The sequence below is a fragment of the Protomyctophum bolini genome (assembly GCF_963924005.1).
Source record: "Protomyctophum bolini genome assembly, chromosome: 7".
NCBI lineage: Eukaryota > Metazoa > Chordata > Actinopteri > Myctophiformes > Myctophidae > Protomyctophum > Protomyctophum bolini.
In genome coordinates, this window is record NC_137868.1 from 37777605 (window position 1) to 37804956 (window position 27352).

General features: G+C 41.3%; 2 protein-coding genes across 3 annotated transcripts; both read left to right on the top strand.

The window, feature by feature from the left end:
* The first annotated feature begins 3641 nt into the window (after window positions 1–3641).
* fabp4b (fatty acid binding protein 4b) lies at window positions 3642–4777 on the top strand. The gene is made up of 4 exons (XM_080767637.1): window positions 3642–3781; window positions 3964–4139; window positions 4322–4423; window positions 4644–4777. The coding sequence occupies exons 1-4, from the start codon at window positions 3700–3702 to the stop codon at window positions 4695–4697; spliced, it is 414 nt and encodes a 137-aa protein (XP_080623763.1). The 5' UTR covers window positions 3642–3699; the 3' UTR covers window positions 4698–4777.
* A 5764-nt stretch (window positions 4778–10541) lies between these two features.
* Window positions 10542–23242, top strand: fam8a1b (family with sequence similarity 8 member A1b). Of its 2 annotated transcripts, XR_013964409.1 has the most exons (6): window positions 10542–11002; window positions 13225–13345; window positions 14964–15087; window positions 16651–16790; window positions 18776–21468; window positions 21511–23242. XR_013964409.1 is itself a non-coding variant. In XM_080768818.1 (5 exons), exons 1-5 carry the CDS (start codon window positions 10558–10560, stop codon window positions 18918–18920), a joined length of 975 nt encoding a protein of 324 aa, XP_080624944.1. In that variant the 5' UTR covers window positions 10542–10557; the 3' UTR covers window positions 18921–23242. The 2 variants fall into 2 exon arrangements, 1 of the variants encoding a protein (XP_080624944.1); XM_080768818.1 differs by having other exon boundaries at window positions 18776–23242.
* The last annotated feature ends 4110 nt before the right edge of the window (window positions 23243–27352 follow it).

The following is a 27352-nucleotide window of genomic DNA, read 5'->3' on the forward strand; positions in this document are numbered from 1 at the left end:
TATGAAGGTATTGTGGGCTGGGCTTTTTACAAAAAAGCCCCCCTTTTAAATACTACACACATACATACATACATACCTACATACCTACATTTCAGAAGTTTTAACAGTTTTTAAGGACCCGCTTTTAGGCCAGTGCACCAGAGCAAGCTCTTTGAAACCCTACCCATTTTAACCAAATACATACATACATACATACATACACTTGACACATATATAAGGCTATATATATATATATGCACATTAACAGTACAGGCAGCCAACCAACCACTACTGTAGTCGCATATATACAGTAAACAGGCAGGGTGTCATAGAGGTCCATATTCAGATTCCACCACCATAAAGGCCTGCTCCAATGAACACACTACACTCATCAGTGTTTGGGTGGGAAGCCAGGGGATTGAGAGTCCTTTCCTCTGCATTATAGTGACTCCTACTGGTTGGTCGGGGGGTCGGTTCAACAGGGGTGGGGAAGTGGGAGAGCTTCCCATGTTAGAGCTTCTCAAACCCTGCCTGTGTTTAATCACCTCTGAAAACTCACCTGTACTCCCAGGTGTACGAACATACTGATTAAGAGTTACTGTTTCCACTGTCTTTATGTTGCCCTGTTATTATGTATTGTTGTTTTTGCCCTTGGTATTTTAGTGTTTTTTGTGTACAGCACGTTTCAAAGCCACAACATGAGGAATTGGCAACATGAAAAGAGATAATAGTCTACTTGCCAGCCCATAGAGCCCCATTGTGAACCCGAACATGTTGAGTACACCAAGGTTTTATGTTAGAAATGTCGAGTAGGCTATGGGTCCCCAGCATGTAGAAACTGCCGAATGCTCACTTGCATAATTTATGTTGAGCGATTTTCATAAATGGCATAATATGTCAATAGGCAAAAGAAAATCATCATGCTTTATGTATCATGTGACAATTGTGACATGTCAAACTAGGGGTTTGTGCTGACATAATCACATTTGTGACAGCTATGGACGTTTTTAGCCCAAGGAGTGTTTTTTGTTCAAAACTAATGCTTGGAATGGATTCATTATCATGAAAACCCCTAGTTTGACACATTTTTTTACCAGCTGCGAAGCAGGCTGGTCTACTTTCTATCAGGTTGTTAGTGGCAACTTATTATTTAATTTGCTGCCGTAGTCGTGGCAACTTATCATTTAATTGGCTGCCGTTGTCACCTATCTTTCTGATTGGCTGTCTCGCCTCTAGGCAACCAGATTTTTTTTGCCTCTAGCCGACCTCTGAGCCAATGGGATAGCAGCCAACAAGTTGCAACAACAACCCACTAGTTATTTCACCCACAATTCTGCAGATATAATAACGCAGCTGGTTTCCTTATAGGTTGTTGTTGTTGTTGTTGTATCTGGTCACATATTATGCCAATTATGCTGTGGATTGGCATAATTGGCATGCTGTGGACCCATACTCAACATTTCTAACATAAAACTTTGGTGTTTTCAACATGCCTGGGGGGGGGGGTTCACATTGGCAAGTGGACTAAAATGTAGGCCTATAATTAATATACCGTCTAAATAGTGCCAGACAGAAGTCAAGTGTGAGCCCAGGGCGACTCTGTGCCACTTTACTCTGCTGGCCACTTTCCACACACTTACAGGTGTTGCAGCTGTCCGTGCTCGGACAGACACGTAGGGGCAGACATAGGGACACACTGCGGAGGCACCGCTCAAAAAGCTAATCATATTCCAGGGAAAACAATTACCTGACGGGTTGGCTGACACCAGGTTGGTAACGACCAGGCCTTCTGCTACCCAGCTCCATGTCTGTGGAATTTCCTCCCCGTACGCCTGAGATCACCACAGTGATCTCACAAAAAAAGGACTAAAAACCTGCATTTTTAACAAAGCATCCTCTTTATTCTTTTAATACTAGTTTTTTAACTTGACCCTTTTAGTTTAGCCTATAGTTGGGCCCCATCCCATGTAATTGTTTGTTGCCTATGCTGTTTTTATGCCGTGCTTTTAAACCCTATAGCACTCTGAGATTCGAAATAATGTAAAGTGCACGCATGACGCATCAGTAGTTCAGGAACTGAACTGCATCACCTTAAAAGAATGTTTAATTTGTAATGTATGTATGTAATCGAAATAAACTATTCATTCATTCATAATATTAACATTGACTATGAATCGATTATTTTATAGGCCTATTGTTTGCACAACACGTGATAGGTTGTTCACTCAAATGCAGCAAAACATGCAAAAATGAATAAATCAAATAGTCATAAAGAAATCTAACAGAAAGTCACATTCAAACAAACTTGCTGGATTGTGTTAATGACTTCAAAAATGTCAGCTTTAGATTTGTGTTTTCTTCTTTGGGGGACAAACATGTTGGTTCTATGTAATATAATCATGAGACCACATGGTGGCAGTAGATAACAATAACCTGCCATTCAGTCTTCCAACAGACATACTGTACTAATCTCTGTGATCATTTTTGCAAAGCCAGAGACACAGAGACACAAGCTCATTTTGAATTTATGTAAAAATCACAATTTAGGTATATATATATATATATATATATATATATATATATATATCTCCTGTTCTCGCTTAGGACTGCCTTCCCTCCATTGTGGCATTGCACAAAGTTAGTTGATAATAGGGAGCTCTAGCTCTAGCACTTCTCTCTAGCACAGCGTATGTTCAGAACAATACCGTCGCCAGGGGGCCAGGGGCTATTGTTCAGGAGTGTGTGCGTGTGTGTGTGTGTGTGTGTGTGTGTGTGTGTGTGTGTGTGTGTGTGTGTGTGTGTGTGTGTGGGTGTGTGTGTGCGTGCGTGTGCGCGCGCGCGTGACTCTTTCATTTCATTTATTGTTTATGGGCACCCTCTGTTGGTTGAACTTGGAATATGTTGAGCAGTTCCACGACCTTCAGTTACAGTTCACTCATCAAAGGAAGTGACTAAGCACAATAAGTTATTATGAGCATTGTAAAATGATCTCTCTCCGTGCAACGTTTTAAAGGGCCGCCCACAAATTCCCTTTGGATTATATTATAACAAACTGCATTCTACACAGTCAGTACATTGAAATTAATTTGGCTACAGTATTTTGCCTACTTAGTTACAACAACAACCAGTGATGGAAAGCAATTTTGGAAAAATGTAGCCTAAAATAAACGTATTTTAATTGAGTATTTCCATTTTTGTATGTTTCTATTGCACTAGATCTGTAGATTTCTATTATGAATACAAAACATATATTAACCATTTAAATGGCTTATTTAATATTTAGGCTATTTGAAAATAGCCAATCTATAAACACACAACAATGACAACAATGCATTGTGAGCTTGTAGATCGGCTATTTTCAAAACCAAGTTTGAAGTAGCCTATATTTTGCTGCAAATACTTTTACTATAGTGAAATTGTGAGTATTTTGTGTATTTCTAAATTTTACTATGTAAAAAGAAATCTCACAGACTTCAAAAAGATTCTTGTTTAGGCCTGGTAGAAAACCACGCCCCGTTTATCCTCCGTTTCCACGGTAACGAGTCGAGGACAGTTCTTGATTGGTGTGCACTGATAGAGCACGTGCTCTGCAAGGCTTCAAATATGAACCATCCCATATACAGCACTCTGCTCTCACCAGTCTGTTCTGTTTGTGGTGCTGCACAGAAACGTGGGACTCTAATCAAAATCACTCACAGCTTGTGTTCAAACACCTTCAACATGGGCATCGGCATCGAACAATTTGTTGGAAACTGGAAGATGACTGCCAGTGATAACTTTGACGAATATATGAAGGCAATCGGTGAGAAAACTTATCTTAAATTGCACTTAGAATATAATTGTCAAACGGCAGATTTTGTGAGACATGCTCTCCCTCTCCATTGCTCTAGTCTAGACTATCAGCAAGCAAGGGGTTTTTCCAAGTGAATTGCATGACCAAAAGGCGCAGAAGAAAGCATAATGTTGTGTACACTTATGTTGCAGGTGTTGGCTTTGCAACTCGGCAAATGGGCAACATGGCAAAGCCCAATCTGCTCGTGAGCGTAGATGATGCCGGGGTTATCACCTTGAAGTCACAGAGCACGTTCAAAGCGACGGAGATCAAGTTCAAACTCGACGAAGAATTCGATGAGACGACCGCGGACGACAGGAATACAAAGGTTGGATGATTTGTCCACACGTGGCTCACAATCTCGCACCTAGCTAATCTGTGTTTTCTACACCGGACCACAATGGAAACAAAGGCCCAGGGCTTTGTGCTAACTTTAACAATCATTGTAAACTGCCTCTGTAAAATAAAACTAATAATCAATGTTACTTAATACTTACAAATCTTCTGCAGACCCTCGTTACTCTGGAGAACGGCAAGCTGGTGCAGAAACAATCCTGGGACGGCAAAAGTACCACACTGGAACGAGAAATTCAAGATGGGAAGCTAATAGCGGTAAGATTAATCAAGTCAACATTAATGGGCTAATATTGCTCCATGCGTTCATTCTGATTCGAAGTGTGGACGTTTTTGCATACCGTAAATGAAAAGTAGCCTGCCCGAGACTTTAATAAAATGATTTGGATTAAATGCAGTCTTGGCATATTTTGGTCACACTAATGCATTAACTACTTTTAATCGGAGCACACAGCTAACATGTCTCAATTTCCAACAGAAATGTGTCATGGAGGATATTGTGGCTGTAAGGACATACGAAAAGGAGGCATAACATTTCTGACTGTTACTTATACCAGCAAGTTCAACGTGTATCTCTTTCCTCTGTCCAAAACAATACAAAATGCACTGCACTGTTTGTCAAAACTGTCAATAAAAGGTTTCTTGGACAAGTGCTTTGTTTGTTACACAATAGCCTATCTACTGTATATTGGATGACAATTTTACTTGGCCATTATTTGAGCATCAGCTGAACATGTTGGGCTTTGTTCTAGATTTTTGTAATTTGAGGTGAGGTCATTAAGGTTCACTGAACAATGTAACACTCAGAAGGTTGACAGTCATGCCCTGGTGAACTGGACACATTTAGACTGTGTTGGAAGTTCCTGTATCCCCCATATTTAAACTAGTTTTGTCTGTAATTGCCTTAAAATGCCATTGGTATGTACATGTTCACTTTGGGCTCATATTGAACATGCAAGAAATGTGTACTTTAATAAAATGACAAGCCAGATTGCACTGAATTAGTCGGAAATGCTGGAATTGAGTAAAGAATAGTGAATACTATGTAATTTGGACGGTTCTAGAATCTGTTAGCAGCTAGTCTCATGAATTGCAGTGTCTTGTTTGTCACACAAATGGCTGATGTACAAGCTCACCGTGCATTGCAATGTGGCACATGAGCTTGTAGATCAGTTAATTTTGCCATAGGCTACAACACACTTAAGTGGTTAAAAGAATATTGTTTATTCATGATGGCACAGGTGCCAGTCACAGCAAACTAGTCAGGATGATGGCCAGGAGGAAGCAGCTGTCATTAAATCTTGATATGCTTGCTTATATGTTGCCTGGTGTGGTACCGCCTTGCCTGATGGCAGTCGGGTGGGACTCGTCCTTAATGATGAGGATCTTGCTAAAATGGCAGTTCCCCAATCGTTTATCTACCCCCCCCCCCCCCCAGTGGGCATTCAAGGGGGTCCCTAACCTTGCATCAGACTTTCCACTGCAGAAAGGGGGTCCCCAGCAAGGCATCAAAATCAGGTTTAAAAGTTGCCATCCCTTGAAACACAGTTTGAAAAATCTCTGGCACAAAATATTTAGGATGGGTATCTGCGGCCAAATACATATCAATTTGGATGTCCTTGACATGAAAATGTCAACAGCTCAGGCTGTGAGACAATGTAAATTGAGACACATTAAGAGTTTGAGACTAAACTGAAATTTAGCCAAAATAACCAATCTACAAGCTCACAATTGCATGATTTGCAATGCACTGTGAGCTTGTAGTTTGGCTATTTTTGTCAGAGATTAAGTGTACACTGAAAAAGTGGTCAAAGTTGTGACTCAAATCCAGTTCTCTAAGACGAGTGATTAAAGGAGCATTCAGTGATTTGGGAAAAATACCCCGGTCTGCCCCGGTAACAAGATGTGCACACTGCACATGCACGCATTACAGTGGGGAGGGGGGCACATAACAGGCCAACAGCATGCACACCAAGGCCGCCCCCGCTCGATTATGATTGGCGGAAGGCCCCTCTCTATCCTGATTGGATGAAGGCTGGGCCACCTAGCCAAAAACAAAACCTAAGGTTTTTTGACCCCCAGGGGTTAACTGGGGACAGGGAGGAACTCCTTATATGGTCAGCACACTCTATAGTAGAGAGGATTATCAAAACAAAAAAGTGGTTAATTTTCTTAAATTTGTCATTTGCATTACTCCCAGTCCCAGAACAAAATGTGGAAAATAATGTGGCAAAAAAGAAGAAAGCACGAGACAACCATTACCACAGCAGGCCAGTGTGAAAGAGGTCTTAAATGTACATAAATTCATGAGGTGTTTATATCACTGTTTTTTATTTTGGGAGAAAAACTAAATCTATAATAAGCAGATGTGTAATAATCCAGAAGATGACACAGATACAGTATAATCACTAAGTAACTTAACCACTGAGATGGAACCACTAAGTAACTTATATCCACTTAAACCCTATGCTTAATTGAATGGATTTCCAGGCTCTATACTGTACTAAGCCCCCTCCTTTTTTCCCCTATACACTATATCTTTGCCGAAAATTGCTGATCTACAAGCTCACAATGCGTTATGATGCATTGCGAGCTGAGCTTGTAGGTCTGCTATTTTTACCGAATGTTAGCCCCAGAATAGGGATGCTAGAGTATAAATGCCTACACTCTCACATGACAGACATCTGACTGCACGTTCAGCACAGGGGCATAGTGCAAAGCATGGAATACATATCAATCTCATGGATTAAAGTCTCAGTCGCCACGACTGATTTCAGTCATTTGGATTCCATAGAAGCCAGCAAGTCTTCTATGGAAGCATGTTGTGCATCTGCATCTCAGAGGCAGGACAGGTAGAAAGAGGAAGGAAGTCACTGGAGAAACTTAAGACAGTTTAAGCCCCTTTTTAATTCACAGGGTGCAAGTAAAAATGTACGTTTCAATGTATCGTCACCTGACGAAGATGTGACCGATACATCGTAACGTTTTCAATCATGATATTTCATTGTTGCTTTTTTCCATGCAGTCTATATACACAATGCAGTCTATTCCATGCAGTCTATATACTGTACACATTTACTACATTCTTGCAGATCCATCTGAATGTACATTGAATAAGCTGCTTCATGCAGGGGGGTCATTATACTACTAACTGGCAAGATGTCTCCCGTCCAATAGGAAAGCAGGTCAGAACATTGACCATACCATCCCCCCTCAATTCTTTTCAACACATTGGACATGTGACCAGTTAATCCCCAGCAGGGACTGAACAAAAACCTCTAATACGTGTGGATTAGTATTAATACTTAACTGACCATATGAGGAGCGATGTGACATGACTTTGTATATGGTTATGACCAATCAACAAACTGTTATCATGCTTACGAGCTTAGAGCTTTGTTCTGTTGGGTGCACCCAAAGTGGGGTCCTCGGACCCCCAAGGGTCCCTAGGAGAGGTTTAAGGGGCTCCCAGCTAAAGTAGTTAACATAGCATCACAATCATCTTAAACACTTAATATGTTGGCTATTCTCAGATCTACATGCTTGCAATGCATTACTTTGTTCCATGCTCAGAGTTTGTACATGATGCTATTTTGGAATGTTTAAACACTGAATAATTTAAATTTTAATAATAATAAATCCCTGGCACAAACCCTTTTTGAGAGGGGGGTCCGCGGCCAAATAATAATGATATAATTTTGGGGGTCCTTGACACAAAAAAGTTTGAGAACGACCGTCTGGGAAACAGGGAGCCTTTGAAGCAAGAAGAGAAAATCCTTTTGTCTGATCCAATGTCCAAGTACAACAGCAGCATCTTGCGACAAGGTGGAGAGCGAATGGGGGAAGTGCAAAGGCCACATCCCTGCTTGGGGGTCGGGGGCGCTGACCCCTCCTCATTTGCGGCAGGCGCCCCTTGTCTGGGATGCACAGACATGATGTTCAAGCAAGTGCACATAATTTGTTTTAATTAGGGTTCTATGGGGCAGTAGGTTGAGGCCCAAATTCTCCGAAAGATTTCCAGGCTTTAGTGAATGATTACAACCGCGGGTGGTGTTCAAGCAACAATGAGCCCTGATTAATGAAATTCTGACCAATTTTCCCCAGCACAGAGTTATATAACTCAGTGGTGTATGCACATTTGTACACATACACACACATGACATGAACACATGCGCTATAGCCTGAATATGTGACCATGTGTCACTATTTAAAGTGTTTTAATTATATCTAATATATCTAAATGTGTAATTTATCGAATGTTTGCATTTTTTATAAATGTAATTGCTTAATGTTTTATATAAAGCACATTGCCTTGTTGTTGAAATGTGCTATACAATTACAGTACACTTTCCTTGCCTTGCTTACCTAATAAGATATATCGTCTCTGTCGGGGTGAAAACCTCATATTTCCAAAACTGGTACTTTCAGCATTCAAATTCAAAAGTAGCTAAAGTAGCAGATCTACAAGCTTTAAAAAAGCGTGTTGCTTACTTGCTTCGCACTTGTGGATTTGCTACTTGATGCTTTTGTGTGAGGCAAAAAAAATGAATAAGGAGAGGAGGAGGTTTCTGCCCAACAGCAACAATCATGTTGTTCCTATTTCACCATGCATCCTCTGTTGTGTTGTTGACTAAAGTTGCATGAGTGTATTTTGTAAGGGAATCTTGTCATTGGTAGCAATCCCAGAAAGAAGTAAGAAATCCAGCATCATGCACTGTGCTTGTACCATGAAAGTCTGCATTATGAAAGCAGGAACTTGTTTCAAAACATTGTGACCGTTACACCAAGTTCTGATGGGGACATTCATTATTTATGTTGTGCATGAAATAGCTGCAATAGCAGATCTACAATCTCACAATGTGTCATGCTGTGAATGTGATGCATCGTGAGCTTGTAGATCGGCTATTTACATTGACCGTTCACCTATTTTCACAGAGTGTTATCCTATTATGAATTATGACATGCCCATAATAGCTAGGGATTCTAGGGTTCATGTGGTTGAAAATGTGTGGGTCTACTTTTTCCCCTTTCTTTCTTTGTAAAGCTGAGAGGGACACAGTGAAGGGGTGATTCTACCTCAGCCAGCAAGGATGCGGGTACAGAGGCCAATGTCACATGTATGCATACACAATAATAGACTTTCATTGGATTTTGAGTCTTCACAAAAAAGGAAATATATTACAAAATCTGATGTTTTTTCCTATACAGCTTTTGTCCCCACACGTCTCATATTTGCCATTGATAATGAAAGGAGAAATTAGGTCATATGTCCCTCAAATATGACGTAAATGTGTGGCACCACAAACATTAAACGCCTTGACAATGAAGGGAAAATTTACGTCATATGTACACAAGCAAATCGGCTAACCAATCACATAAATTCAGTTGTTCATGAGATGATGTATGATGATGTATAATGATAAGAGTGCCCCTCACTTCACACGGGAGTGATTTTTTAATGAATATGTGGAGACTATATTGTCCTGTAGGGACATATTCCACTGGTTACAGTAACTGAGTGATTATATTAAATTATACTAAACAATAGAAACAGCTGATGAAATTGTAGGTTTATGCAAGAGCTGGAGTAGCCTACAGTATGTCTGGACTCATTGTAATGTGTAAACTCCATTGTTTAGGATTAGACTTATTTGGGATAGTATGTCGACTGTGCAGACGTTAAGCAGCATGCCTCCTTTGAGAAGGTTTAACCTCCTCCCCTTTGAAGTATTTAGAAACTGCTGCTGCCGAAGAAATATTTTAAAGCTGATTTGTTCTTAGTGGGCCTATGTACTACATATAGCATACATAACATTTTGTAAAATATGTTGTTGATGTAAACAATTCCAACTGTACGAAATGAAAATAATTGAATCGACCACGGATATTAAAATGCTGGACATACTATACACTCCAGTTGCAATGATTACAGAATATGAACTTAATGACCCCAACATTAACAACAGTATAATGTATAAGTTCACTGGTTCACTCTTCACTCCACTGGTCTTTATAGCACTGTTGCCCCCTGGTGGTGATTGTTGGAACAAATAAAAGCCTGGAAAAAGCATGGGCTATACCAACATTTATTGTCATAGGGGTTTTTCGGAACTGAATCAGTTTACTGCTAAATCATCCTTATTCTAAGATATTTCACGTAATGTTCTCCCCTATTTATTTATTATTTATTTAGAGACATTAATTATTATAATAAACAAATAACATAATGCCAGAGGAGAGAGAGGCGAGAGTTGTATTTGTATTGCACACTTCAAGAGTTTATCTCCTTCTCCCTCTGCGCACAAACAAAATGAAATAATCCACATCGAGGGGTGAGTGACGTCTCGGCATTACGTCAGCAATCAAACATGGCCGACTCCGAAAACACAAACATGGAGCCCGAGGAGAAGGAGAAGAAGGCAACAAAAACAACAACAAACACTGCTTCTAGTGACCAAACTAAGCCGCAGACGGACGGCGTCACCTGCCGTGCCACCGCGGAGTACTGCGAGCAGCTGCAGGCGTGGATGTGGAACTACTACACGGCATATGTCAACTGGCAGAGCTGGCTGGCCGTGTCGTCTAATCCCTATTATTACCTCCCTGGGCAGCCTCCCGCCGCGGCGCCGCTCGACTCTGCCAGCTTCGATGCCCAGAACTGGTACAACAATCCGTTCGGCCTGCCCCTGTCGCCCCTGTACCCGCCCGCCGGGGCCGGCAGCAGCACACCTGCAGCCGGCGGGCCCATACGGGAGGGCCTCCTGGCTGGAGGGGCTGCTGCAGCACATCACCCCACCCAGCAGCTGCCCCAAGAGAATGGGAACGTTCAAAGACCAGGTAATAATACTAATATCATTATGTCCCACGCTTGATTTATTTATCTCGGAGGTCCCATGTTTGTGTGATTACGTCATCCAGTCTATGTGTAGGACTTGTTCCATGTCAAGGAGTCAAGGACCCGCACATAACATTGTGTAGTTTGGCCGTGGACCACACCCCCCATCTGAAAATAATTTTTGCCAGCCAGTGTAAAATGTTTCACACTAATGTAAAATTAAAGAGTTCAAGATTGTTTGAAAACATTAGATCTACAACCTTACAGTGCATTGCAACGTGACTGATTGATTGAAAATTGTATTCACAGTTTGTAGAATGGGTACAGTTAAAACGAAAGTACAGTCAGCCAGGTCAATACATAAACTGCTACAAAACCAGAAAAATACTTATTTACACCAGGGTCCTCACACATTGTGAGCTTGTAGATTTGCTATTTTCAAATAGCCTATCATGACTTAAAGTTATCTACCTATAGATGCTATATTAACAAATATAACTGGGGACCGCCTGGACCCCTGGGGGACCCCACTTTGACCACGCAGGCACGCACTGCCGCAATCAGTCTGCCATCACTCACATTATACACAGTCTTTATGACTGTAGATACATTCCCATACATTTTATGCATATTTGATACCGGTATTTTGTTTGCACACTGTCAGACATATAGTTTAGTTTTTTACTGATTGGTATATATTTGATATTTGTACTTTTTACTCTCGCTTTCACACATTCGTTTTCACTTTCTGTGACAAACAAACAATGAAGTTGCAATCTCACGATAGATATGTATCACGATACAGATGCCATGATATACGATACCGTATATATATATCGATATATCTCGATTTAAACGTTTATTCAAAATAATGATTGTTGCACAAATACAATAAAGCACTTTCAGGCCCACAGAGATCTTTAAATTAAAAATAATGTCACATCCGACAAGCGGTCTAGGAAGGGAGTGCATTGCAACTTGCAAGGGGGGCTTTGATAACGTTAAACAGAGGTACGTTTGGCAACACTGCATCACCCAGATAATGCCTATCGTCCGGATTTTCGATCGATATATAGCCAATGCCATATCGATTAATTGAATGCACCACTAGAACCATGCATTACATTTCCTGACATGTAACTTCGATTTGACAGTAGCGGGAATAGCCAATGCTGTGCTATTGTCAAGTGCATAGCATAGGCCTATAGCCACAAATTGAAACACTAGATTTTTCTTTTCATAATGGGTTGAATCTAGAGATGCAACACCCTCCATTGACCATTGAATTCATCCAAACAGAAGTAGTACAGTCTGCTTGTATTAAACAACGTTAAATTCACCAACATTGCAGCTCTAAGGCAAGCTTGAATTAATCTTTCTATCTGCAAAGCGGTTGTTTCATACAAATCCACTGTAGACATCTTATGAGCTACTACTTTCTGTCAAGAAATTTTGTGCAGGTGATACGTTTTTCTTGGAGTTTGGAAGCACTCATTTTCATTAACGCAAACTCGAAACGGGTGGTACACAGGGCCGTACAATGACTTCCGACGAGCCCTTAGAAAAATATATCACGGCACGGAATGTCTTAGCAGAAAGTAGCTCATAACATGTGTACGTGGATTTTTATGAAACAAACCCTTTGCAAATTGAAAGGATAATTCAAGCTTGCTTTAGAGTTGCAATGTTGGTGAGTATAATATCGTTTAATACAAGCAGATCTATTTGGATGAATATGCTGTCAATGGAGGGTGTTGCAACTCTAGATTCAACCCAATATACTGTATAAAAGAGAAATCACACCCGCTCTTATCATCGTACATCCTTTGTGTAGGACAAAAATAGCTGATTTGCTCGTCCACGTGACGGAAATTCTCCAAAGTGTTTTTTTTCCCATTAGCGCCCCTCAAAAATAGTGTTGCAAATTGTGGCTATTACTAAGCATAGGCCCATAGAGTCATCAATACCACACTGCTGGTACTAGTTGGTACCAGTAGCGTTCTTATATTTGGCTAAACTTGATGTACTAATGCCTGATTTATACTTAGATTTGCGCTAGTGTCGTGCGTGGAAACAGTCAACCTACAAGTTCACAATGCACATGAGTTCTATGTATTGTGAGCTTGTACAGTAGAGTAGACCTGCAATTCTTTGTGTACAACACAGGTGTGTAATTACGTATAAATCAGGCTTAACAGTTTAAAAAAATTTCCCTCCTCCTTAGGCAGAGAGTATAGTATACCTTCGCCTCTCCAAAGACTCCTGGCTGAGATGGTGGATTTCTTCATTCTGTTCTTCATTAAAGCAACCATTATTATCAGCATTATGCACCTGAGTGGAATGAAGTGAGTATATTGGCTTGTCCCTTCTTTTGTGGTGGTGGGTGGAAAACTGTCCCTGTCTTAGTTTTGGTATTTGTGTTTCATTGAGTAATTCAGAATGGCAACTCCAGTCCTCTGGGACCAACACCAGTACTCCAGTGTTCCAGCTCTAGCCACTCCCTGATTAGAGAGTGGTGCCATAACTTTGATCTAAGATTACTAGGAGGTTCAGGGTTCATAGAAAAAAGAAAAGAGGCCGGGAGTGTTGTAGTACTTGAGTCCTTGTCCTGTCGAGGCCACATTTTCATTTACATGGTCTCGTCTCGGTCTTAATTTGACTTGGACTTGACTCGGTCTCATACCAAGGGACGATGAAATAAATGTATTATACCGATATTATGAGGAGCCCATTCACATTATAAGAGAGCTGTCTGGCGCTTATAGACAGCTATCTTGTTAAGTAACGGCGTGCACCTGCTTGTTCTCGCATTGTTGGTATGGCGACCATCGGGACAAACTTATTTAGTCGCCGAGAGGCTAAAGCGGGGGAAATGTTTACCTGTCAGACTCGCCGCTTGTAATGAAATCACTTCTCCAAGATCCTTGTGTTTCAGCGTTTTGTTCATTATTTTATTAAAGTTGAAAAACAATTCATTTAGCCGAGTGGCATCAGAATAAAGTGCATAGTGCCAAGTGCAAATGACCTACAGGTAGCATAGCGCTGTATTTGCGTTCATAAAGCCATGCGGTCACGGAAAAGTCAAGAAAAAGTCACTTGTAATCCAAATCCATGGAAAGAAGCAAAGCCCTCACAACTCCCTGAAGAGGGCAGATCTTCAGAGAACCTGGTTTTAATCCGGGTTTTACTCATCCAATCCTGTCTGTCATAATCTCTGTAGTCCTTTCCGATGATCCAGGAACTCTGAGGTGCAGCATCATCCAGTATGAGCGCTACATCACCGGGAGTGAAGTTCTGCTTGATCTTTGTCCATTTCTGTCGTTCCTGCCTAGCACGCAGAAAATGCAACTTCTTCTTCAATCAGCTTTAAATAGGAAACATAATCAGGCTGAGGGCTTGAATGACAAGGATACCTTTGTGACTCCAGTTAACTATCTGGTTGGATGGGAAACCAGCAGATAAACAGTATAGAGACCTGTGAGTCTAAATAAATGTAATACATTTCATGACAGCAACACCATTTGTTTAAAAGAAACAAATGGTGGTAAAGATGCAAAAAGCCTTTATAGGGCACCACAAACATTCAACATGTCTTCCTCTGGATTAAAAAAATATAATTTATGTATAATATTTAAACAAGAATAAATGTATTACTGATACATTTCTAACGATTTAAGAAATGGAATTTAGTATAAAAAATGTAAAATAAACCTTGAGGAAGACACGCACGTTGAGACGGCTGCTGTTTGTTTGTTCACTTAAAAGAAAAAGGATGTTGCACCGTGGCTATGAGCGGTGTAACCTTTTGTTCTTTTTTCGTATTTGCCGTGACCATCAGCGGCGTGTGTTCCTTCTCTTTGTATGACATGAACACCACCAACCAGAAAGGGGTATGCTTATCAACTAAATTCTAGTATCATGCCGATAGCTGTTTTAAATGTTTGTTTATATTTGACTTCTCAGGGATATCTCAAAGTTCGCCATGCATTTCATAGTGGAGGAAATAGACGAGGACACATCGATGGAGGAACTCCAGAAAATGATGCTCGTCGCCCTCGTCTACCGGATATTAGTGTGTTTCTATGAGGTGAGCGCTCATACAGAACTAATCTGTAGGGCTTTGGTTAAAGGTTGTACTTAAGTTCTTTAACTTAACTGGTTTTCTCTAAAGTGGTCTAAACCGTCAAGCGCTCTGGCTGGGAGCTGCTCTTTGGCTAGCCTCGGAAACCCAGAAATTTTTATTTCCAGGGAGGAAAAAAAAGTCTGTGTCCGAGTCCACTTCAATTCGGCATAGAGTAGCGCAAACGTCGATCACTCTCTGCTGATTTTCTGCACCTTTGTTAAATTGACGCACACACGTACACACACACACTCCTCTCTCTCTCCCTCTGTCGCTCTAATTAATTCGTCTCACACGCAGCTGCGTCTAGAGTCTCCCGGCTGATCCTGCCGGGAGCTGCCTATGCCATAGAAAGCACAGGTGGACCCCAGGCTACTCTTTGGCCAACAGTGGAGATTGAGGTTGTACTGGGAAGCTCCCAGGCCTCAATGTGTGCAACTGTGTGAGTATCCTGGCCCAGCCAGCGTGATTTCTGGTCTAGAGGGGGCGGACACCGCTGGGATCACGGTGGTGGATCCTATTTGGTTCACCGATCTGAACGCCCACCCCCTTCCTCCCCTCCCATACTCGTTAGGAAACAGAGGAAAACTGTAGTTCAACTCCCACTCCTAGACCGGGAAATGTGGCTCGTTTGCCCAGGCTGTTCTTTTTCTTGTGAAAACAAAATGTCTGTGGTCTCCGAGGCTGGTGTGAGTGACTGAATGGGGATGATGCTGTAAAACAGTCTCAGTTGAGTTTTTCTTCTTTGTTTTTAATGGCTTCACCTCTGCCTGGTTTGACCCATTTACCTTTCAAGCTGGTATCGCCTCTGTGTTGTTTTAGTTGTCGATATATTGTTGCTTCCAGAAAACCTCTTATATCCATTCCATATACCGTATTAAGTTTTTGTGTATTTTCCTAAATGAATGTCCTCCTTGATCCATACGTACATCGTCACACCAAGTGCCTTGAGTAGATCTGCTACTTTTGATACTTTAATTTGAATTATAAAATAAATAGAATTGTAATGTTTTTTGTGGCTTTTGCCTTTATTTTATATTTTTGAGTGGTGCAACCACTCCAAAGAACAGCAATGTCCGTGTTCACCTATGTGTTGTTCACCTATGTGTCCGTGTGACGTTAATGAGCACCAGTATATGACTATGAGTACCAGTAGGGGCGCTGTTGTGCCAGAAACAGAGAGAGGGATAGACAGTAGGTTAACAGGAAATGGGGAGAGAGATGGGAGGGATGACCTGCAGTAAAGGCCGCCGGGATCGGGAGTCGAACCCGCGGCACACTGCCACACTGGATTACCAGCCAAGGTGCCTGGACTGCTGAGCCACAGCCCAGGCCACTTTGATTTGAATCCTGAAAAGCTTTGGACATATGACGTTTGCACCCGATAGAGACCATGTATAGCAACATAAACGTTTGTTTATTTATTTTATTCATTCATTCTTCTTTCATTTAGAATCTGCCTCTAGTGTAAATGGTTTAAAAACCCTTTCTTCATGTTCATGTCTTCATGTTGTCTCCTCCTTCCTGCAGATTGTGTGTATTTGGGGAGCGGGCGGAGCCACGCCAGGGAAGTTTCTGGTTGGCCTCCGGGTGGTCACCTGTGACTCCTCGGTACTGGTTCAGCCCAACAGAGTGCTGGTGATCCCTGCCAACAACGTCTCTCTTTCTGCGTGAGTACTGTACTATAGTATGTCTGTCTGCAATGACTCAATACGCTGTCTATCTAATGAAACTCCTTTCATTTTGTATCTGATATGTGGTGCAGTTGAGGTGTGTCTGCGTTTGTATGACATCGATGTCGGACACAGACAAAAGTTCATAGTTGAAAAGCCAAAGCACTTTCCCAATGAAAGGTGTTCCCGCAAAACCTTCTTCGGTCTGAGCATACACTCCAACCTTCTGAGCGCAACTTGAACAACTGCTGAGCAACATGAGTGCATTGTGTGTACATTACGCTCATGTCAAGTTATGGCGTTTTCAAGTCTAATTACAGAATAAGTCATAACAGTTGCATTACTTTTAATAAACTGTACGCTGCTACTACTAGGTATGTTAAATTAAAAATAAATAAATAATTCAGTATATGTGACCAAAATGATGTGTACATACAATAGGCCTAAATATAAGTCAACGAAAATAACATACTGATATTGACAGAAAATATTTAATCCCTGGCTGAGAAGTGACAGGCATTATGATGAATAAAAGACAGTAAGCTAATGTATGATGTGAGCATTTGCTACCATGTGTACCCTTATTAGCCTACACTCTGATCGCTGGGGGGCGACCCCGCTTTTCCTCCCGGAAATGTCACCAGTGAGGGGCGACGGTCCCTTCTGTGCCTCTATTCCAGGAGGACAGCACTGCCCGGCTTTGTTCCGTGGTGGGAAATGTTGTTCGGTGTTGGCATTGCCTTGGAGGGGCAATAATTTACTATCGGGTTGCAAATTTGAGTCACGAGAGACGCCACCGAACGCGCACAAGTTGCTGTGTCGAACGTTTAATCTAGATTAATCTCACTGCAACCCTGGAGTTAATCTAGATCAGAGGTGCCCACACTTTTTAGACTTGAGAGCTACTTTCAAAATGACCAGCTCAACCAGATTTACCCACCAAAAATATATGTTATCACATTGCTGAAAGTATTTACATATTAGACAAATGCACTTTTTTCCCCTTTTTTGTACTACTGATGTTTGTGCAAAACATTATTGCAACTATTGCATTATGGGTTTGAGCTGTCCTTTTTTATGTCAATCCAATGAAGTCAGCTGGATTCAAGTGACAGATGCCAAATATTGTTTATTTATTTAATTTAAATTGTATATTTTAAGGGCATCATGTCATGTGGTCTACCTGCACAGCCTGTGTGATCTACTGGTAGATCACAATCTACCTTTTGGGCACCCCTGATCTAGATTAAAATGGCTCATTTGAACTCTGCCGAAGGCATTCAAAATATGTGTGCGCTACCTAAATAATGACCAGAAGTAATTCCTTGAGAATGTGTTTCTCAGGCCAGGTGGCCCATTAGACTAGGAGCCTTAATTATGGATATTAGTAATATAACTAGCCTATTAATACCTTATATTTCATATTGTGAGCTTGTGGAACTGTTCACAGTGTTGCCAAGTCTAGACATTATAAGCTACTTCGGACTTGTTTATCTGTAAACCTCCGGGGGAACCCCTGTGCTGACCTCTGCAGGCGTCTGCGCCTCCGCGGTAGTCTGTGGGGGTCCGCCGATAAGGGGGGTGTCCGCGGAGGTCGGCGCAGGGTAGTCTAGACTGTCTAGTCCATTTGTACAGATTTGTACAGAGTTTATTTTTTAGAAAATGGTCCTTTGGTTCCATTTGTAGTAGGCTAAGGCTACACTCGCAGTTACAGAGACCCAGCTCCCAGACCCAACCCGACCCAACTTTGAGAATAGATTAACGGCGATATTTATTTTATTGCGCGATAAGAGTCTCGCGTTAACGCAGCACGTTAACGCCGATAACGGCCCAGCAGTAACGTACGTATGTACATATTTATTTTTTATTATATTGGTATTGGTTGATTTATATATTTTCTACATTTATTTGTTCGTTTAAAAAAAAAAAAGAAGAGAACTTCACTACTTTGTCCTGGCTATGGGTTTGGTTCTCCCCTTTAGGTCGACGGTCCGAGCCTTGAACAAGAACTTCTCCATCGCCTTCTTCTTCCCGGCGTTCATCACCCTCCTCTTCTTCCAGCACAACAGGACTGTGTACGACATGGTGGCGGGCACCATCGTCGTCAAACGCGCCGGGGCCAGATGACCGCTCACACACAGACTTAGTCCTTCAGGCCCACAGCAGGTACTAAATGCTGTTTAATTTATATACGGACTCATCGCTCACGGGCGGGGCTCAAGATGCAGACGCCCTTTTTTTCCCCTAGCGGTTCTGCATTGAGCGGGATGTGGTGTTCTGCAGCGACACAGAGACGTTAGCGGAGTACGACATCAGCGGCTGCTTCTCCCCTTTTGCACTCGAAACGCTGGCTGGAGATTTCTCTGTCACTGAAACGTCTGTTTGTTGTTTTGTCTCACACTCTGCTCTCACAATTCATTTTCCAATGATGACAAACGCTATGTTCGTCCAATCCGCTCAGCACCAGATTTGCCTTGTCTCAGATGCTTTTAGTTTGGGGTTTTTTTGGCTAAAGGACCACTTCACCTTCTCAACCTTTATTCATATAATTGGTCCTCACGAATGCTCATTATTACACGGTAAAATTTTGTCTACTCTGTCTCGGCCTGTGTCTCAGAGGAGGGCTGTGGACAGTTCAGATCCTGTACCAGCAGTGACATCATCGATGGAGAATTGAAGCTGAAAGAAATTGCCCGCTTTCTATTCCTGGAAAGTCGGCATGCTATATAGTAGAAGCCTTTGTTCTCGCATGAATAAAACAATTAATAGAAAAATGACCAACCCTGCCTACAGATAATGTCACTGACAACTGTCCACAGCCCAAAAATACCACCATATTATAATGTGCATTAGACGTGAGGACCACTTGTATGAAGCTAGGCTGAAAATGTGCTCCTTTTTTAGAGAGAATGTCTCGTAATCCTAATTATTTTACAGCACGTAGCTATGGACACATTTGTAAGATATTATTTATAATTTATCGTCTTATATTTAGGGATTAACTGTGCTGGGGGAAGCTTCCGGTATGTTAAGATGTTGACATCTAATGGTTAGTCAGAGGTTGAACTTGTTCATAGTTATGCAGCTACTTCCTGCTTTTGAGATGGTTAACCCATTAAGACCCGAGGCCCCAATTAAAAAAAGAAAGAAAATCTTATAAGGGTAGTTTTTTGAAAAACGTATGTTGCTTTATCAGTGGTTCTCAAACTTTTTAAAGTCTAGAACCCCCAAAATGATTTGTATTTGGCCGCAGACCCCCATTTCAAAATGTTTTGTTCCAGGGACCCCCAGAAGCAAATAATCTTGAAACCTTACGCAAATCTCACACATTTGAGACAAACGTGTGAGATTTGCGTAAGGTTTCAAGATTTTTCAAAAAAGAGTAGATGTAGAAGCTCATAGTGCAGAGCTTTTATATCTGCTATTTTTGAATCGCCAAAATGTCAAATTTTGGTTAAAGTGGTTACAATGATGCTTTCCCAGTCTTAATGGGTTTAAATGGCACCTCCCAATGGATTCTAAATATTTCAGTTTTACTTCATTGGCGTCCACTTTTAAAGCAAGATGTTTCATTTTACACAAGAGCTAAATATTATTGTTAAACATCTGCATTACTTCATTTACACAAATGGAGAATGTAGAAGAATTCATATTTTGACTGTTATTTCTCCTATGATACCACATCAATACAGCATGGAATTGTGGACAAAATCTTAAGTTTTGCGTCTGGGAGGCTACGCTAAATCTCATCAAATGGCTCAAATGCCACACAAATAATGGACCTTGATATGAAAAGGTTTGAAAACCACTGTTCTAAAGGGAGCTCTGAGAAGGCAGGGTGGCGTGCAATCCTGAGGGAATTAAAACCCACAACCTTTTTTATTACCAGCTGCTGTGTAAGCACAGCTGGTCAATGTTCTCTCTGCGGCGCTTTCACGCCCACTTGCTGTAGTTGAGACCTATGTTTCTCATTGGCTGTACTGACAACCTATCATCCTAATTGGCTGCCTCGTCTCTAGGCAACCACACACTTTTTGCCTCTAGCCGACCTCCCAGCCTTGGGATATAAGGCAGCAGCTGGTAATTCATTGATGTAATCAATTCTTGTTTTATCATCATGGGCACGGTTGCGCAAACTAGTTCAGCTAAAATGTTGCCTGGGACCGCACATGACATTATGCTGACATGTGAATGAATATTACACACACATACTTACAGTATATATATATATTTTTTATATTCTGATTTTCATATTTAATAAGAAAGCAACAGAGCAACCGCGAATACCTTTCCGGTGTTGCCAACTTGCCATACCTGGCTTTGAGCTACTTGCTGCATGCTATTTAATGTATTTTATGAGTCGGGTACATACCACTGTTTATCCCAATATGAAGAACTATGATAACACTAAACAGTGAAACGTTTCATTAATCAATCATCACTTTAGGAGTTATGCGGGCAACTATATTAACCCAATTCATGTATGTCCTATTGAATCTGCCTTTACATTATAATACGGCATTGTTCCTATGTTTATATTCTGCCAATGAGGTGTTCTTATACGATGTAATTCAACACTTCAATAATCCTGTTGATTAACCCATTTTGACCTGAGATCAGATTCTAAAAATGTCTTCTACATCCTGACAGTTTTCTGAAAAAGCTATGTTTCTATGTCAGTTGTTCTTCTAACAATAGCAGACCTACAAGCTCGTAGCGCGCCTGTAGATCTGCTATTTTTCAATAGCTAAAGCATAACATAGTGCTAACACCAAAAGGGGTTCCTGCCCAAAAAGGGTTTTAAAAAGGAAAAGGCAAAGCAGGGTATGGTGGATATGGAGCCGTACATTTTCAAAATACATCTGAAATTATTGTCATTTCTGTTGATGTGTGGGCACATAACGGCTTTCTGTTTGTTTAATCATTGGACACAAATGATCAGATTACAAAAAATTTAAGGTTTGCCATGAAAAAACAGTAAAAACTATAGCTTCCTTTAGCCTCAAGATCTTTTTGGCCGTTATGGCAAAATACCACACTGTACAATACCTGATGCATAAGATCTAAAGGATTTTTTTCGTTCACTTTTCATATGCTCTGTATAAGTCTTAATTTATTCAACTGTTTTACATTTCTAATTCACACTTGGTCCAGAAGACATTTTTAAACGGTAAAGAAAATACTTCGATTAAAGGTAACTACAGATCAGCTCTGAAATCTACATTTTATATTTTATACCCTGTTGGGTAATGTAGGACTGTAGGATTCCCCCCCCACTATCAGGCCCCTATTTACTACTTATTTTTTAAACGGCAGTATTATTAACAATGTTTCTTCTGTCTTGCAATCTCTTATGGGATGAGTCATTTGGGTGACATTAATGGCTTGATCATTATTAATTGTCAATTAAAATGACCAAAATTTGGAATCATACTCATAAGTTTAACCTGTAAAGTTGGGGATGAAAAACAAAATCCCTCTTTTATTTTATGGCTTTTCTGCCTTTATTGATAGTATCAAGTGAAGATCGACAGGAAAGAGGGAGAGCGTGAAGGGGAGAGACATGCAGCAAAGGTCGTCATGAATGGGACTCGAACACGCGACGCGCTGTAAGGCCAAAGCCTATATGTGGCATGCGCCTGGACCACTTGGCCAGCGGGCCCCAAACAAAATCCCTCTTCATTGGGAATGATGGTGGGGAAGAAATGTACAAATTTGAGTGCATGAGAGTCATTTTCCTTTTCCACTTCACTCATCTTGGAAATTATTCTGGAACTTTGCTTTATTCTGGTTAAAATAACCAGTCTGAGAAAGGAACTAATTTGTCACTCTACTTGATGAGTGAGGCTGTGAGCACATACTTCATGACCAATACCCCCCCCCCCCCCCCCCAATTGATATGTATTTGGCCACAGGCCCTGTTCCCATTTTATCATATCAAAAATATTCCACATTTTTTTATGAAAATGGTAGTTTGTAGATCAGTTATTTTCAAGTAGCCAGTGTATATGGGCTTACAGTAATTGGACTGACTTAGATGCTAAGGTATATTAACAAATTTAGTTTGGGAACCCCCTAAAGGACCCCTGGGATAACCAATGATATAAACACATCCAACAAGCAAATTAATTTATTTCCATATACAGTGAGTTTGGCTCCACCTAGTGGTTGGCCCCTGCTCCTAAATATGCAGACCTATTATAGTGATAAGTTTTAACCATGTTTAGCATCTTTCAAATTTGAATATTTACCTATTTTTTTTAAATCATTGACAGGTTGAGTTGATTTGCTTTTTTTGAAATTGTTTCATTGTTTATGACCTGAAATAAACATTTGTATGTAGCATCATTAACATGAGATGTAGATTTTGTTGTTCTTTAGTGCATTATTAGATGGGCCATGCACATAATCCAACCATCTGACACAAATACATTTATATTTTTTTCATTTAGTTGATGCGTCGAATATGACCTTGAATTCCTAGATTTCAGGGCAGGGGGTCTGTTTGAATATACAATTCCCGAATACGATTGCCTGGTCTCCGCTGGCCAAGATTCACATTGTGAACTCGGGGGCACTTCCGCACACCCGAGTACACTTCATTCAACTGTATTCGTTTCACATCCGTATTCGAGCACACTTCAATCGGTTCCCGAAACTACCTCCATGCGGTCCCGGGAACGGTTGGGTGATCCGCTCCCGGGAACGGTACGCAGCATTCACACTACCACAACATCTGCCAAGTGGTCCTTAGTGCGACACCCGGGACCATAGTGTTAATCTGCCATCAAATATCTAGGTTTCTGTGATCATTGGAGGATCCAGATCATGGACGATAGCGGCATGTCTGATGTCCAATGTGCGCTCTGTCATGACGGCTTCGCCGACCGACAACAGCAGATCACAGCACGTTTTCGATGCATTGTGATCTCCTAGACCGTGTTTTTCTGGCACATCACACTGTCGTACAACACTTTATAAATCAAGTTTAAGAATAGGCCACTATTAAACTAAAAGAAGAGGTCCCTGACCCCAGTTACATATTCCATTAGATCAAGGGTTCCCAATTCTTTCAGGCCATTCCCGCATTCCCCCTCCCAAAATAATCATATTTGACTTGGAAAGTACTTGGAATTGTGGGCATTACATTTAGATTGACTCGGTTCCACTGATACAGCTTGTGAAATGAGGATGTGAGCTTGTAGATCATATCTAGAGATATAAGATAAGATTTCCCCAATGTTTGCCTCTTTACTTGACATACTTGACAATTTGGCCTTCAATTGTAACTTCAGAAAGGTGGAGATACCCTGTATACACACATTGTATGTTGGTTTGTTTACTGAGAAAAACATTTGAAAATAGCAGATCTACAAGCTCACAATGGGTCGCGATGCGACGCATATAACAATAACACATAATAATTCAGCCACTTTTGCACTTTTGCACTTTCTAATTCTCAAGTACAAAATGTGAGTACTTCTTCCACCACTGGTGTCTGAGTTCTGGGAGGGCTGGGAAGTGTTGACGTCGGTGATTGTGTTAGAGCCCACTAAGTGGCAGCTTCATCTGACAGCCACAGATGGTCGTCAGATTATACAGTCCCATCCAATGTCCCCACCATGCATCCCTGGACTCACACCTCTCTCCCTGCCAGCCTCCACAGGGCTTCACAGGGGTCCAGACACGCGTGGGTGGAAGCAGAGTCTTAACTACCCCATCGCTAAGGCATCAGCACTTGGTTACAGATGGGTGCAGTTCCATCTGGAGTGCAGGCAGGTTGATAATAATATATTTTTTTGTACGGCCGGGCTGCCATTGCTATGGCTCCTGTCCACATGTACTGCATTGTGGAGGAGAGAGATTGTGGAATTTGGACTGATTATTGATAACGAAACTGATACTGAAAGGCGTGTGTGTGGTCAGAGATGTGGAGTTGGTGATTTGAGACTTTTGGGATTTTTTTTTATTGTTTTGGTGTATACGCCATTTTTACACTTTGTGGTACGAAGACATGTACGAAATAGAAAATCTACAAGCTTGCATCGCCACGTGCTGTGAGTTTGTAGATCAAAGATCTTTTTGATTTTATGAAATTTAGAAAATGTTTGCCTATACTGACCTACCAAAACAGGGACACCAGGTGAAATAAGTTAAATGCATTTCTCTTATCATGCACAACCTTATGGATCTGGTGCCAGCGGTGTCCTTTGGCTATAATAACAAAACAATCGATAAGTGCAACATCTCTGGTGTCAAATTATGCTGGTCAACCACATCAAACTTTATCATACACCTGAAAACGTACCCAGATATAGGTCAGTTAGGATACTTGGTAACGTGGAAGTTAACATTAGAGCCTATGGACAGTTTGCATGTTTTGCTCAGCAACCTTAACGTTGGCTTGTTACAAGCTTTGTTGATTCCGGTAAATTGATTGATTAGATTGGTGTTAATAAAGATTTTTAAAAGATGAGTCAGTCACTCTTGTTTGCATAGAGTGTTGCATGTGCCAACCATTATCCCCAATGGCAGTTGCAAGGAGTTGCATTGATGTGGACTGGCCTTAAAACTGTTTTGTTGCAAGGAGTTGCGACTATTTGCAAAATTTGGTGTGGTCTGGCCCTCAAGCCTTTCACTCCAGTGTCGGACACGGAAAATAGCCAAACTACAAGCTCACAACGCATCGTGCAGATTTATGGTGTGTGTGACACTGGTGCACAACTAAGTATTAATCAGGCATAACCTAAGCTCTTAGTTGTAAGCCTAATTGTTTTTAACCATAAAACACCTCCTTCTCTTGTGAGGACCAGGAAGATCGTCCTAATAACATTTCCATTTCTCAAATGGTACAATACTTGTGGGGAGTCTGGGGACATTTGGCCCATGTATAGTAGTATAGTGTACATTTGACCCAAGTGCACTGCGTGCGCACGCACACATGCACATAAACGGCTAATTAATCAGAGGAGTACGTTTGGATGTAGTGAATTGTGCCCTGGCTGTGGCTGGCTGCCTCCCCAGGCGTGCATGTGTTTTTATTTATTAGCCAGTTCAAGCGGGTATAGACGCTCTGCCAGCACTGCACTCTTTTGATTTAGTATGGCGATAAATAATGAATAAACACATTTTCCACTATAGTAAGTGTGCTGTGCTGGAGTTCTCTTTTTCTCCGTCATAACTCCTCTGTCATATATATAGTCGCTGTCAGGTCTGGTGGAAACCTTGTATGTCCAACACCTTTTCTTTTTTTTTAGAGAGTAGAAATAGTGAAAGTAGCCGAACAGGTCCCCCACCCGTCCTTCCTGTTCTGACATAACCCTGTACACTCAAGACACGCTCCATATATGGCCAGAACAGAATTCATTCCATATGTTGATCTGACCCTCCATGCCAAAGCGCCAGCGCTCGCCCAGCATTCTGCCGTCACCCAGGCGGATGCGTGCACACGACCTCGCCCTCAGGGCGTCTTACTGGTTATTATTAGTGTTAGCATTGACAGCAGCAGCAGTGGTGGTGGTAGAATTAGCATTATTAATATGATCTTGCTGTTCTCATTAAGTACACTTTGCATATAAGACGTGCTAACCATTTTCAGCTTCATCTTCATAGTATAATTGGTCCCCACTAATGATCAGTACAAGATAGCACCATTTCTGTCTCAGAGTAGGGCTGTGGACAGCTTGTAGATCTGCTATTTGATTTTATTTTTGGAACAATTTAAAAGCAATTCAACAGACTGATATGGCTGCAGTGCGTGTGTGTGAGTAATATTGTGTGTATTCCTGCACTAGCTGCATTGAATGATCTCGGTACAAAGAAATAGATCTATTGGAGATTCTGACTTACATTTTGTTTTGTATTGCTCCACATTTTGCTTTGGCAATGCAAGCGTATGTTTTCCCATGCCAATACAGCCCTTTGAATTGAATTGAATGGAGTATCTAGGCTTGTCTTAGTTCCACTGGTCACATCTCTGACTGGGGGAGCAGTAAGAAGCAGCATGAGAAATGAATAAATGGGGGAGGAGAGCCCGACCACCCAGGGGAGCTACAGTATATCGTTAATGTCGCACAGAAACCTCTTGTCTCACCCAATTTAGACAGCATTGTGTGTAGACATACTGTATGTATACTCATAGGTTCATTCTACTGATATTCTACTGTTAGACCGATGTTAACTTCGGTTCTTATAGCTTGCTTATGATCCTTGATGACTATATGTACCTAGGCCTATTTGATGCATTTACAATGTGTTGTTCTCGCTTAATGTAAATCGCTCTGGATTAATTAAGAGCGTCTGCTGAATGCCTACATTGTAATCTCCATATTCTAACTTTCTGTGTGTTTTGTCTCTCTGTAAATGTACTTGCTCACACCGACGCTTTACATGAAAGCAGCACATCCATGATTCGCACCACGCTTCGAGCTTGTAGATCTGGTGCTTTTGCTATTTTTTTATTTAAACTCTGAAAAAAGTAACAGTTTACTGGGGACATGTGAGGTTTCCGTGTGTGTGTGTGTGTGTGTGTGTGTGTGTGTGTGTGTGTGTGCTTTGAG

Excerpts from the sequence above, each read along its gene's own strand:
- fam8a1b (XM_080768818.1), top strand. The coding sequence starts at position 10,558 with ATGGAGCCCGAGGAGAAGGAGAAGAAGGCAACAAAAACAACAACAAAC. Across the intron at positions 11,003-13,224 it reads TGGGAACGTTCAAAGACCAG|GCAGAGAGTATAGTATACCT; the intron begins GTAATAATACTA and ends CCTCCTCCTTAG. Across the intron at positions 16,791-18,775 it reads AACAACGTCTCTCTTTCTGC|GTCGACGGTCCGAGCCTTGA; the intron begins GTGAGTACTGTA and ends TCTCCCCTTTAG.
- fabp4b (XM_080767637.1), top strand. The coding sequence starts at position 3,700 with ATGGGCATCGGCATCGAACAATTTGTTGGAAACTGGAAGATGACTGCC. Across the intron at positions 3,782-3,963 it reads CGAATATATGAAGGCAATCG|GTGTTGGCTTTGCAACTCGG; the intron begins GTGAGAAAACTT and ends CTTATGTTGCAG. Across the intron at positions 4,424-4,643 it reads AAGATGGGAAGCTAATAGCG|AAATGTGTCATGGAGGATAT; the intron begins GTAAGATTAATC and ends AATTTCCAACAG.